Here is a 13,186-nt window from a genome sequence, read left to right on the forward strand (position 1 = left end):
ATAAAGTTTTAGCTTTGTGATATTAGTTGGTCTGGGCACTTATTTAGCTCCCATTTAAAACTGATGTCACTTGCAGAGGTTAGATAATATTAAAGCTAGCTGATTTAATTTTTTTAAATCCCTATCTTACAGGAGATTATAACTTATAAAACTAAGATCAAGTATAAAGTACAATTAATCAATAATGTACATGAGTAATATGCCTGATACATAATTTTGCTAATAAAATTATATGAGGATTTAGTATTAAATATTTCTATCAAAAACTACCAGTCTGGTGCCCAAAAAGAGCTGGACTAGGTTTCTAAAAAAATAATAAAAAATAAATCAACATATAGTTTATTAAAATCACAAAAAAAACAAAAACTCTTACAAATCTGTTATTTCATGTTATCAAAAAAATCGTACTTATTTTAAAATAACTGGAGGCTGGCAATATTAAATTATCCAAAAGTGCCCTCTAGTGGCAAGAAAGTAATTCACATATAAGCCAAACAAAATTGTGTAAAAGAAATATTGTGACACACACACACATTAATTCATAATTGTAGATTAATTTGAGAGCTCTTTCAAAGTAAGCCAAAAATTATAAATCACATATAGTTTCACTGGATGAGAACTTGAGAATTCAGTATTTGTGTTCAAATAAAGTATACCAATTTATACTGTCAAAAAAATATTGTGACAAAAATTAAAATTTTTCTAAGTGGAAATAAAAGCAAGTGTGGCTATCAGTAACTGTATTTTAATGATTCCCCACTGTTATATTCAATAATATAGTCAGTTGAAAAAAAACAACCTATCACTAAAAATACACTTATCATGGTAGTACTAAAAATACACTTAACAGGAGTTCCCGTCGTGGCGCAGTGGTTGACGAATCCGACTAGGAACCATGAGGTTGCGGGTTCGGTCCCTGCCCTTGCTCAGTGGGTTAACGATCCGGCATTGCCGTGAGCTGTGGTGTAGGTTGCAGATGCGGATCGGATCCCGCGTTGCTGTGGCTCTGGCCTAGGCCGGTGGCTACAGCTCCGATTCAACCCCTAGCCTGGGAACCTCCCCATATGCCGCGGGAGCGGCCCAAGAAATAGCAACAACAACAAAAGACAAAAAAAAATACACTTAACATATAAAATATACATCTGCAAAGCAAAAAGAGATACAAGAGTTCTGTAGCTATATACCTATTCTATTTTCCTTCCCTGATCATGATAGAAGTATTCATCTCTAGCCTAAGGAAAATTGAGTACAAATTAAACACGTCTAATTTGATCGTATTTTCACTAGAGACGGCTCCTGATGATCTAAATAACTAAGGATCCATCATAAACAAATATTTTTTCCACTGAACTGTATACTAATTAGAAATATCCATAATGTTTTCTGTCAACCTTGACTTCCCTAATGTTTTCAACTGCTGCGTTTCATTGGCTAGAAAGAGAATGTTTCTATGCCTTAAAAACCTTGTGAATAAACACTTTTAATAGTTTTAGGTTATAAAACACTTCAATAAAATAGTAATAATTTATTTAAAAGCTGATAGCGCAATAAAACTGCCAATGAAAACTGTTTTCTCATTTAAAGTTCTGCAATTTAAATATTTTATCTTTTTGGCGACACTTGCAGCATGCCAGGGATTGAACCCATGCCACAGCAGTGACTCGAGCCATAGCAGCAACAATGCTGGATCTTTAACCCACTGTGCCACCAGGGAACACGTGAATATTTTCTTTATATTTCAGCATATTCCTATCTTTCTATCTGAGTCTGGATAAAAGATAAGACATAAATGAAAACCAACTAGCACTTCCTTGCTTCATGTGTTTATTGAATAGTTTCAAAAACGATGACATTATTTGTTATTTAAAAAAAAAAAGTGAACAAGAGACAACAGCAGCCAGAATAATCTTACTTTTTCAAGCTAATAACTTTCAGAGTAATATATAAGCAATTTTTACATTTTCAATTTAAGTTTACAATCATCTTTTTATTCTACCACACTGGAAAATACTTGTGAAAATAAATAAAAATAAAATAAATGATGCATAGGAAAATTTCTTAAAAACAACTATTGCACAACAAATCATGAGAATAATATACCCAAATAATATAAAAATGCATTTAAAATACATTGCATTGACACATTTCATAATTCATAAATAGATTTCACCTACTGTTTATAATAATCTCTGGGTTCTGGAATCAAATGATTTCTTATCAACTCACTTCCATGTAGTTAGCACATTAAACATTTACTTGCTATAGTAAAATTTAGTCAGAAACACACATGTGCCACTTTAAGTTCATTTACCTAACCCTTTGTTGGGCAGACAAAAAATTGTGATCTTTAAAACACATCTGAAAGAAAATAGTGCTCGATTCTAGATAAAACAAGAGTTTAAAGTTCTTCATAGGATTTATAATAGAACAGAAGAACATAAACTAGTGAAATGAAATTCTAATATGTGTGTAACTCCCCTAAATTTATTACAGTTTATTCTAGAAGATGGACCCTTCCTTCAAATAAGTGAATATGGATAACCAGAATAAAAATTAATAGAAAGTCAAGAAAGTATAACAACAATTCCCATTAGGTCTAAAGCAGCCCCTGCCCAAATGAAAAAAAAAAAAAAAAGAATAAAGTTATAGGTATAAATATATTTCAGAGAAAGTTATAAGCCACATGTTTCTACACTAATCCTTACAGTTGATCAGAATCATAAATAAGAAGCTAGACACTGCCTATAAAAGATTTGAATGCACCTTTACAATAAGATCAAGGCTCTGTTAGGCTTGATTCAACAAAATTACTACTGTATTACTGAATATGGCTACACAAGCAAAGGTATCTACTACTAAATACTATGTTACACTGAAAGGGACAATGATTAAAAACTTATTTTAGTCCAAATTAAAGATAAAGTATAATTACACTTTTGCCAATGTTTAATTGCATAATAAATCAGCTATCCATTAAAGCAATGCATTTTCAGTTGTTTTTTAGTGTGATGTGAATGGTGTTTCAGCATTAAACACTAAAAATATGAGTAGGAAAAATTATTCTCTTATCTTACTCATAACTACCTCTAACTATACTTTAAGTGACTAAAATTCAAATATTTTTTGCCTGCATAACCTGCATTAATGATTAAATACTGAAATTATTATTAGATGAGATGGTTTTAAAGCCCGTTGACATGGCTGATTCTAAATTCAAATACAGAGAAATAAATACAAGATTTTACAAGGAATTTTGTGAATCTTCTATTAATTAAATTTGAAAAGTTGAAAAAATGAAATTAAAAATCAGATTAAAACTACTCTTCAGATGTGAGGTTAGGGAAGAGAAAGAGAAAAAGTGAAATTTGAAGACAATTAGAAAGAGGAAGTTCCCTGTGGCACAAGAGGTTAAGGATCTGGCGTTGCTGCAGCTTCGGCACAGACTTCAAATGCAATGTGGCGTTCAACCCCTGGTCTGAGAACTTCCACATCCTGTGGTTGCAGCCAAAAAAAAATAAAAGGATCAGGAATATATATTTAACTAATACACACTGAGTCCTAAAAAAATTATTCCACTGTAACTAGAATAAAATACATTTGTATTTTCAGCCCTGTGTCTCTGAAAGAGAATCTGCATAATTACATTTTAAAGAATGAGTAAAGGTCTCGAAATTATATAATTAATAGCACACTGAGTAAAAGGGTAACACAGACTCCCGTTTTTTTTTTCTCTTTTAAAACATATTTATAAAATTAATTGTTAAAGAATTCCATACAAGAAATGACCTCATATAACGGTAACTAAAAATATTCTCTTCAGTTCTAAAATTCCAAGCATCCTGTCCTTCAATGATACTGTCTGGAACCAGGCACCAATAATAAAAATGTTTATTACGATTTTCTGCTCAAAGTAATGACCATACTAAAGCTTAAAGGGCTAACCACTAGTGTCTGAGAGTTTGAGGAGGTATTACACTTAATACGCTTAACAATAACAGAAAATACCTAAGTTGGTAATTCCACTTGAAATTATTTTCTAACTAATCAGTGAGTATTTCCTTGAATGGCACCGTTTAGGTTATCAGGTATTTATTATATACAGTATATGTACACACAAATATACACACACATAACACATTACACAAAGGATTCAAAAACTGTTGAAAACAAGTATTTTGAATGATTTTAGCATGAAATCACTAGCGGAAGTGCTCTAGATGTCCAAGCAGTAATAGTCATAAGATTCTGGACTTAGCTCTTTTTTCTTCTTGGATTCTGTTCACAGAACCATTCTGCGAACACCACATTCACAACAGAACTTTGCCCATTCTACGGGGTATTTAGTCCCACACTCATGGCAGAATTTTGGTAAGTGTCCTGTTGAGTTTCCTTCAATGCCTTTAACATTTCCGCCATTAAGTGACGATATATAGTCTCCATCTGGCCTGGAGAGGAACAGAAAATAGAAACACAAAAGTTCCTGTCAGCAGTGTACAACACGTAACTCTTGGGAAACAGACCATAATATTAAGTGTAACTAAAAGCTTACTTAATCTCACTGTTAATATTCTTCTAGTTCAGACAAAAAAAAAAAAAAAATCCACGGGGTCTTTTTCTAACTACTCCATCATGGTCTATTGTTCTATTTGTCTATCCTTGAATCGCTTATCATGTTTTAATTACTACAGCTTCATAAAACATCCGAGCACTATTCTTCACCTTATCCTGGCTAACACTGGATGTCCTGACTGATTAGAACTAGTCAGGATACATAAATTTTGTTTGAAAACTGCACTGAAGTTATACATTGATTTAGGGGATGATACAAAGCTTTACAATACTGAATCTTCTGCTTTCTAAAGAAGGCATGTTTCTACTTTAACGTTTTAACATCTTTGAAGTTTTGTGATTTTTCCCCATCAAAATTAAAGTTCTTATTTGGTTTTAATTTGATACTTATATACCTCAAAATTTGTGTGTTTGTGCATGGGTATTTCTAAAAACTACATTTTCTGTTTGTTGCTGACAAATAGACTGCAATGACTTTCAATATACTGATAACAAGCCAATTTATTAAAAATTCCATTATTATTAATTTCTTTTTTGGGCATTCTACATAATCATATTGTATGTAACTACAAAAGTTTTCTGTTCTTATTTCCATGTCTTATAACTTTCATTTTTTACTTATACTACATTAAAACAAATTATAGCTGACATTCTTGTGTTATTTTGACTTTTATAGAAAATGCTTACTACTAAATATGAAGACTGATGTAGAGTCCTAGTAAATCTAATATTCTTGTCATTTAATTACCTTCCTTTCTACTCCTAATTTTCTAACAGCTTTTTTAAAAATCTGAAATAGGCAGTAAATCATATATACATATATGACCAATATTTTTAATCCTTTAATCTGTTGATGTGATAAATTATATGAATAAACTTTCCAGTGTTAAATCAATCTTATTTTCTGTGATAAATCTAAAGTGTCATGAATTTTATGTCTGTGGATTGGGCTTGCTAAATTTCTTGGAGATTTTTTATATGTATTTTCAAGTTTGTAAGTAAGACATCATAATTTTACATTCTCTCATTAGTCTGGATATCAAGGTTTTACTAAACCTTTGAAATGAAGCTGAAGAATTTTGTTTTTCACCTCCCTCCCCTGTAAAAGTTTGGTAGAAGCTACTATGTAAAAACTCTCATAAGCCCTCTTTGTGTGTATGTATAAACGTGTGTGTGTGTGTGTGTGTACGTGTGTGCCTGTGCACTTCTGTCATGGTGAGGAAGCAGGTGTGGTCTAATAACTGATTCAATTTCTTTTTTTTTTGTCTTTTTGCCTTTTTTAGGGCCACACTGGCAGCATATGGAGGTTCCCAGGCTAGGGGTCTAATCAGAGCTATAGCCACCAGCCTACATCAGAGCCACAGCAGCACCATATCCAAGCCATGTGAGGCCGGGGATCGACCCGCAACCTCATGGTTCCTCGTCAGATTTGTTAACCACTGAGCCATGACGGGAATTCCTGATTCAATTTCTTTAATGATGATAATTTCTAGTCTTGCGAATCGGTTTTCATACATTTTACTACGAAATTTTCCATTTCATCTAAGTTTCAAATTACTGGCAGAAAGTTGTTCTTATAATTTTAAATCTCTGCTGGATCTGCAGATACATTCTTTTCATTCGGCATATTATTTGTACCTTCTCTTTTTGTTGATCAACTTTGAGGAGTTTGCTTTATCATTTTATGTATGTATGTATGTATATAAGTATGTATGTCTTTTTAGGGCCGCACTTGCAACCCTGCAATCCAGGGATCCAATCCAGGGATCCAACCTGCCAGTGTCTTCATGGATACTAGTTGGGTTCCTTACAGCTGAGCCACAACAGGAACTCCTGATTTATCATTTTAAATGAACCAAGTTTTTTGCTGTTAGTCCTCATCATGTATTATTCATTAACTTACTCATCAAAAAAAAATATTTACTGGGCACCTAGCTTATTTTTTAATGTGATTTTTGCTTCTGTCTGTTGATACTTCTTTTGTCTGCCTTTTTGGAAAGATAAAATGATCCTTTTATTAAAGCATATGTATTTATTAGCTTTTCCATTTTATAAGAGAACATTTCAAAACACATGGTTCCACACATAAAAACAGAGTACAGCCACACTCCAGGACTCCAGGAAACATAAGTTCATTTCTTTGATATTTAACATGTATCAAAACCTCAAGCGAAGGGAGTTCCCGTCGTGGCACAGTGGTTAACGAATCCGACTAGGAACCATGAGGTTGCGGGTCTGGTCCCTGGCTCTGCTCAGTGGGTTAAGGATCCAGCGTTGCCATGAGCTGTGGTGTAGGTTGCAGACACGGCTCGGATCCCGCGTTGCTGTGGCTCTGGCGTAGGCCGGTGGTTTCAGCTCTGATTCAACCCCTAGCCTGGGAACCTCCATATGCCTCAGGAGCGGCCCTAGAAAAGGCAAAAGAGAGACAAAAAAAGAAAAACTTCAAGTGAAATAAATGGTATTTATTAAATCTAGCTGAAAAGATAGCAATTCAATTCCTCTATGGTTCTCATCTTACGCATAAGCATCACTCTTTAAACTTTTTAAATCATAGATGTCCAGATCCCACTCTCCAAACTAAAAAAATCCAAGTCCCTAGGAGGGACCTCATCATGTTCATTTTTGGAAAGCTCTATAGATGCTTCTTTCTAATAGGTCAACCAGGATGGAGAGCTAGCATTTTAGATACTTGAAAATCTGTCCCTGGATTAAATCTGAATAACTGTACAAGCTATGCACTTATAACAAAAGCACATAATACATACACTTACACCTAACACACCTACATCACAACTGGTTTTGGTGATTCATGGGGTATCATGTTATAGGCCTGTATTGAGGGCATCCTAAAAAAACATCCTATGAAATCCACTGCCATATTTAGTACGGATTCAGTAGGGACATTAATTAAAAATTTAGGAGCTCCTTTTGTGGCTCAGCGGTTAATGAACCCAACTAGGATCCATGAGGATGTGGGCTGGATCCCTTACCTCGCTCAGTGGGTTAAGGATCTGGTGTGGCCACGAGCTGTGGTGCAGATCGCATATGTGGCTCAGATTTCGTGTTGCTGTGGCTGTAGCGCAGGCCAGCAGCTGTAGCTCTGATTCAACCCTTAGCCTAGGAACTTCCAGATGCCATGGGTGGCCCTAAAAAGCAAAAGAAAGAAAGAAAAGAAAGAAAGAAAGAAAGAAGGGAGGGAGGGAGGGAGGGAGGAAGGAAGGAAGGAAGGAAGGAAGGAAGGAAGGAAGGAAGGAAGGAAGGAAGGAAAGAGAGAAGTAAACCATTAAATTACCCAGTGCCTCCTTATAAGAAATCACAGGAGAACTTTGGAGGCCTCAGGACTAGGTATACTTTCATAGAGAAAGTGATTTATTTTTCTATTTTAGACTTCTTGAATCACGTAACTACTCCTATCTTCTCCTGTACATTGGCTGCTACAAAGTTTAGACCCTAATTTGTGGTCCAGAGCTAGTCTATCTACAGGTCTCATGACACATATTTTGCAGACTAACTGCACTCCTTTTTTCACTGGTATCTTTTAATTCCCATCTTTTGTTTTTCTATTCTTTCATTTAAAAAAAATATTGTATCTCACTCTACATCATGGCCTTCTGTACCTTTCCTTAAAACTTTCTGGAATAACTTGGGATACATTTAAAAAATAAATATCTTAACTGGAATAATTTCATTATGTGCTTTAAAAAGAGTGAATGTTGAAGCTGTACAAATATTGTGACAGATTAGAAGGGGAAGTACACGGATAATCACAATCTCAGCAGGGGAGTTTAAATGTATTAAAATGCTGCTGAAGATAATAGCAGTGGTGTAAAGGATATATTATTCCATTTATAGTGGTAAAAACAACCATTTTGCAATTAAAATTAAGACATAAAAAAACACAAATGCATCTAGTGGAGCTGAACGAACTGGCCTTGAGTATTTACTGAAAACATGATAACTACAAGGTATAAGAAAACATCATTTATGCCAAAACTAATTCCTTAGTGTATAACATAAAAGCCAAATTAAATCAGAGCAAAGGAAAAATTAGATTTTCTATAAATAGCCTGATAGAAATTTTTGTATATAATCCTTGGAAAACAACATATACCCATTTTTTATGTTAGTTATTAGAACATCAGACCTAAATCCATACCTGGCCATGTAGCTCTCAGTATATGTTTTTCTTTTACTTGTGAGCCCAACTGAGGCAGGATTTCGAGCCAAACTAGGTGGTGTGGTATTTCGAGGTTTGATATTAGCTCTAGAAGAGAGAAAAAGATGGCATAATGAAAAAAAGAAAAACTAGTGAATAGTAAGCATTTATTTCTCAAATTGCTTATTTGCATGATAAGAAAAATAATTTGAAGCTATAGAAAGGTAAATTCTAAAGTTTAAAATCCAAATAATTATTTTAAATCTGAAATCCTTAATGCTAGGGAGAAACCAGAACATTCTGCATCTACTACCACTGTCCTGATGGTACATAAAATCATTTAAATTACAGATATACCGGAGTTCCCGTTGTGGCTCAGTGGTTAAGGAATCCAACTAGGACCCCTGAGGTTTCGGGTTTGATCCCTGGCCTCAGTCAGTAGGTTAAGGAACCGGCGCTGCCGTGAGCTGTGGTATATAGGTCGCAGACTCTGCTAGGATCTGGTGTGGCTGTGGCTGTGGTGTAGGCCAGTGGCTACAGCTCCAATTAGACCTCTAGCCTGGGAATCTCCATATGCTGCGAGTGCAGCCCTAGAAAAGGCAAAAAGACAAAAAAAAAGTATATATTCTTTATATTAAATTTATAAGTTAATGATTTCTAAAAGGCTTCACTTTTTAAAGTTTAAATCTATAGTTCCCTCAAAATAGAGATGTGTTAAGTACCTATGAATAACTGTTAAATAATAATGTTGAGCATGTAAGGTGTGGTTCAAAAAAAACAGCTAAGGAGTTCCTGTTGTGGTGCAGCAGAAAAGAATCCAACTAGGAACCATGAGGTTGTGGGTTCGCTCCTTGGCCTTGCTCAGTGGGTTAAGGATCCGGCGTTGCCGTGAGCTGTGGTGTAGGTCACAGACACATCTTGGATCTGGTGTTGCTGTGGCTCTGGCGTAGGCTGGCAGCAACAGCTATGAATGGACCCCTAGCCTGGGAACCTCCATATGCAGTTGGTGTGGCCCTTAAAAGACAAAAAAGACAAAAGACAAAAATAAAAAACCAAAAAGACAAAAAAGTTAACCATTTTAAAAGGATAATATTCTATTTGTGAAAGTGTGTTCCTGGAAACAGCAAATAAAACAAGTGGGTTAATACACTTTTTGCCTTTAAAGTTTTAATTTCACCAACTGTATAGCCTGGGCCATCTGCTACCAGTAAAAGAGTTTTTATTGGATCATCACTCAATTCCCTCTCTGAAACTCCAGGAAACAAAGAAAGCTTAGAAGGATTATGACAGTACAATGGTTAAAGTACAGACTTCTGAATTCAGATGAATCAGGATTCCAATCCCAACTGCTACTCAACAACTTATGGGTAGTAGCAACCTCTCAGAATCCAAGTTCCCTCATTTATAAAATGTGACCATCATCACTTATCTTGTAGAAAGCTATATATATGAATTGAGATTTTATATAAAACTTGGCATAGTTGATTATGATGGTAATACCATTATTACTATGGCTGCTGCTACAAGTTAACATTTACATAATAGTGTTTACTACATTTGGTATAGCTAAACTTCTAACACCTTCATAAAAAATTTGCTTCTTACAATAATTTTATGAAGTAGGAAAGATTAATAATTCCATTTTACAAATGAGGCAACCGAATGAAGCAAAACATAGTTAAAGAACTTACCCAAAGTGACACAGTCAGTATACTGCAGAACTAGTCAGATATTCAATAAAGTGTTATTTCCCCCACCCTCACTTTTAGAAATTAAGTCAAATCTTCTCATTTCAGACATAAGCAATGTTGCGCTATATGATCAAACAGAATGCTTTAAAAAAAATTCCTTTAGATTGGAAGTTCTCAAACTTTGGCTGAAATTCTTCCTTTCCTACTTACTTAGCAAAGTTGGAGAGAGTTGCCTAAAATTTTAAAGAGCTACCTCCAAAATACATGCGGGTAAAAACAACATTTACTATTTTTCAAATGCCCACTACATGTCAAATATAATTCCAAGTACTATGCATACTTTGTTTAATCTTCACAAAAATCTCAGAAGAATCTATTTCCATTTTAAAGCTGAAGAAACTTAAGGAAACTGCAAAGCTCATACATGGCCAGAGTACTTGAACCTGATTTTGGGTGGGTATTATTAAAAATCTTATATTCAATATGCAATTCTGTCATTCAAAGGAAGGCTACATTGAATAGTTATTTTAAATTGTTTCTAAACTTTGACAAGAATCACCTTGGTGTGTGGATGGATTACCCTGGGCCTCTTCAAAAAGCCTTCAAATGATCATTTCCAAGTCCATCCATGAGATATAACCACTCTGCTTTGATAAAGCCCCTCTAGGTATGTTACAGAATTTCACATGCCTTTTTAGGAATTCAATCTCTGAAAATTCACTGCCAAAGGATGGCAGTTCCTCCAGTTAAGAGTCATAAGAGGAATGGGATGGACACATTTTTTGTTTTTTGGCTCTATAACAAAGTCTTGTTAGAAATCCTGTCACCTTCCTATAATGTGTACATAAGATATACAGATAATGCAAACACAACCATGCATATACACACACACAACTTCATATCAATAAAGGTCTTCAAATAATTGGAAAATAACAAATTAGAGAAAAATATAAGGTTAATAACAACAGCTGCCATTATCCAACTCCTATTGTGTATTTTTAGCAACATCTTCTATGAGGTGGAATCGGAATGTTGAGAACCATTCTTAAGAGACTGGGTAGAAGCGTTTTGATCAGCAGTACTTAAACATGTCATCCCAGTCTCACATGGTCAACACATTTTCTTTCCTGGCCAGAGTCTGAAAAGTGCTACCCTTGTTATGTATCTACAATCTGCCTACTATATATAGTTCAGGCAAAAATAAAAGGTTTAATTTGGAACTACACATGAGATCTGCTCCAGCCAGTACAAACAGCAATGGTACAAAGAAAAATGGCTCAGGGCACAAACTCTTCCTTCTGGGATTTATCACCAACTACTTAAAAACATACATGACGGCTGCTAAAATATCAAAGACTTTTCCCATCTTTGTTTTATTGTATATTTAATTATATTTATTATTATTGGTAAGAAAGTGTTGTTGTAACCTTGTAGCCTTGATTTAAAAGTTAAGTGAACTCTACTTAATAACATCTTTTTCAGTTTTAATAAGTAGTCTAATTTATTAGACCCTAAGTTTATCATTTTAAAATGAGAGGGCTAGACTTGGTTTGGGGGCCAAACTAGTAAACCTTGAAGACTTGTGGGAGAGTTCCAAGACAGCCACTGCTACCCTGGCCTCTCTTCTCAGGTGCTAGGCCAGCACAGAGAGGGCAGTATGCTTGGCAGCATCATGTCCTTTCCCCTTTTTATGTGGAATTTGTAACCATCTAACAAAAAGACTGAGGATTCTTGGACTGAATGTTTTCTAAGATCTTTTCCGCTTCTTTTTTATAATAATTCATCATCTGCTTAGCTAAAAGATAATCTAGCAACATTATTTAACATATAATATTCCTTATATTCATAAAAAATACCAATTATTGAAGATGATTTCTATTTCAACCCTCTAAAAATAAAAATTTAATGGAATAAAATATATGCTCTAAAACCAGATTTAGGAGTTCCCGTCGTGGCGCAGTGGTTAACGAATCCGACTAGGAACCATGAGGTTGCGGGTTCGGTCCCTGCCCTTGCTCAGTGGGTTAACGATCCGGCATTGCCGTGAGCTGTGGTGTAGGTTGCAGACGCGGCTCGGATCCCGCGTTGCTGTGGCTCTGGCGTAGGCTGGTGGCTACAGCTCCGATTCAACCCCTAGCCTGGGAACCTCCATATGCCGTGGGAGCGGTCCAAGAAATAGCAACAACAACAACAAAAAAGCCAAAAAAAAAAAAACAGATTTAGGAATAGAAATTTTCATCAAAACTCAAAGTGTTATAAATCCCAGAAGATAATTTAGCACTTCTTGTCTTAAAAATGATTAAAGTAAGTACAGGAATGTACAAATGTATAGTATTACATTATATAAAGTCTTTAAGGAAATATCTGAAAAAGATTAACCAAACTGAGTTACAAATACTTACTTGTAAATGGGTAATAACTCATGTCTTTTGATGGCACTGTCTGATTTTGTATCACTGTCATACCACCTTTGCATATGTCTTCCAGTTCGAAGTGGAGGGCCTAACTTGTCCATCTTACTATTAAAATATATAAAGGTGTACCCATAAGGAGAATGCTACTGTTTGTTTCTTTATATATATTTTTTAAGTTTTTTAAGACATTATTCTGATTCATCAGAAATCCACCTCCCAAGCTCTTAATTCTCTGACTGCCAGGGTAAGGACTAATGTCAAAGAGAATCCTCATATAGTTCATACAATGTCCATTATTAGATATGAAAATTCTGACTATTCAGGCCACCCTGCTAGTTCAGATAAACATCCAAATA

The 13,186-nt window shown here is 34.8% G+C and overlaps 1 protein-coding gene across 4 annotated transcripts in view; it reads right to left on the reverse strand.

Moving 5' to 3' along the window:
- Positions 1-1,807: 1,807 nt before the first annotated feature.
- The window catches only part of ZC2HC1A (zinc finger C2HC-type containing 1A), a 59,106-nt gene continuing 47,727 nt past the window's right edge, over positions 1,808-13,186 (reverse strand). For 2 of the 4 annotated variants that reach the window (XM_047783703.1, XM_047783702.1), the window contains exons 8-10: positions 12,819-12,935; positions 8,726-8,833; positions 1,808-4,445 (exon numbers count right to left, since the gene is read on the reverse strand). In XM_047783703.1, coding sequence (XP_047639659.1) covers positions 4,280-4,445; positions 8,726-8,833; positions 12,819-12,935 — 391 coding nt within the window. In that variant the 3' untranslated portion in view covers positions 1,808-4,279. The remainder of the gene's footprint in view (positions 4,446-8,725; positions 8,834-12,818; positions 12,936-13,186) is intronic. The other 2 variants (XM_047783704.1, XM_047783705.1) reach the window with 1 other exon arrangement.

This window comes from Phacochoerus africanus, chromosome 6, assembly GCF_016906955.1.
Source record: "Phacochoerus africanus isolate WHEZ1 chromosome 6, ROS_Pafr_v1, whole genome shotgun sequence".
In the NCBI taxonomy this organism is placed as follows: domain Eukaryota; kingdom Metazoa; phylum Chordata; class Mammalia; order Artiodactyla; family Suidae; genus Phacochoerus; species Phacochoerus africanus.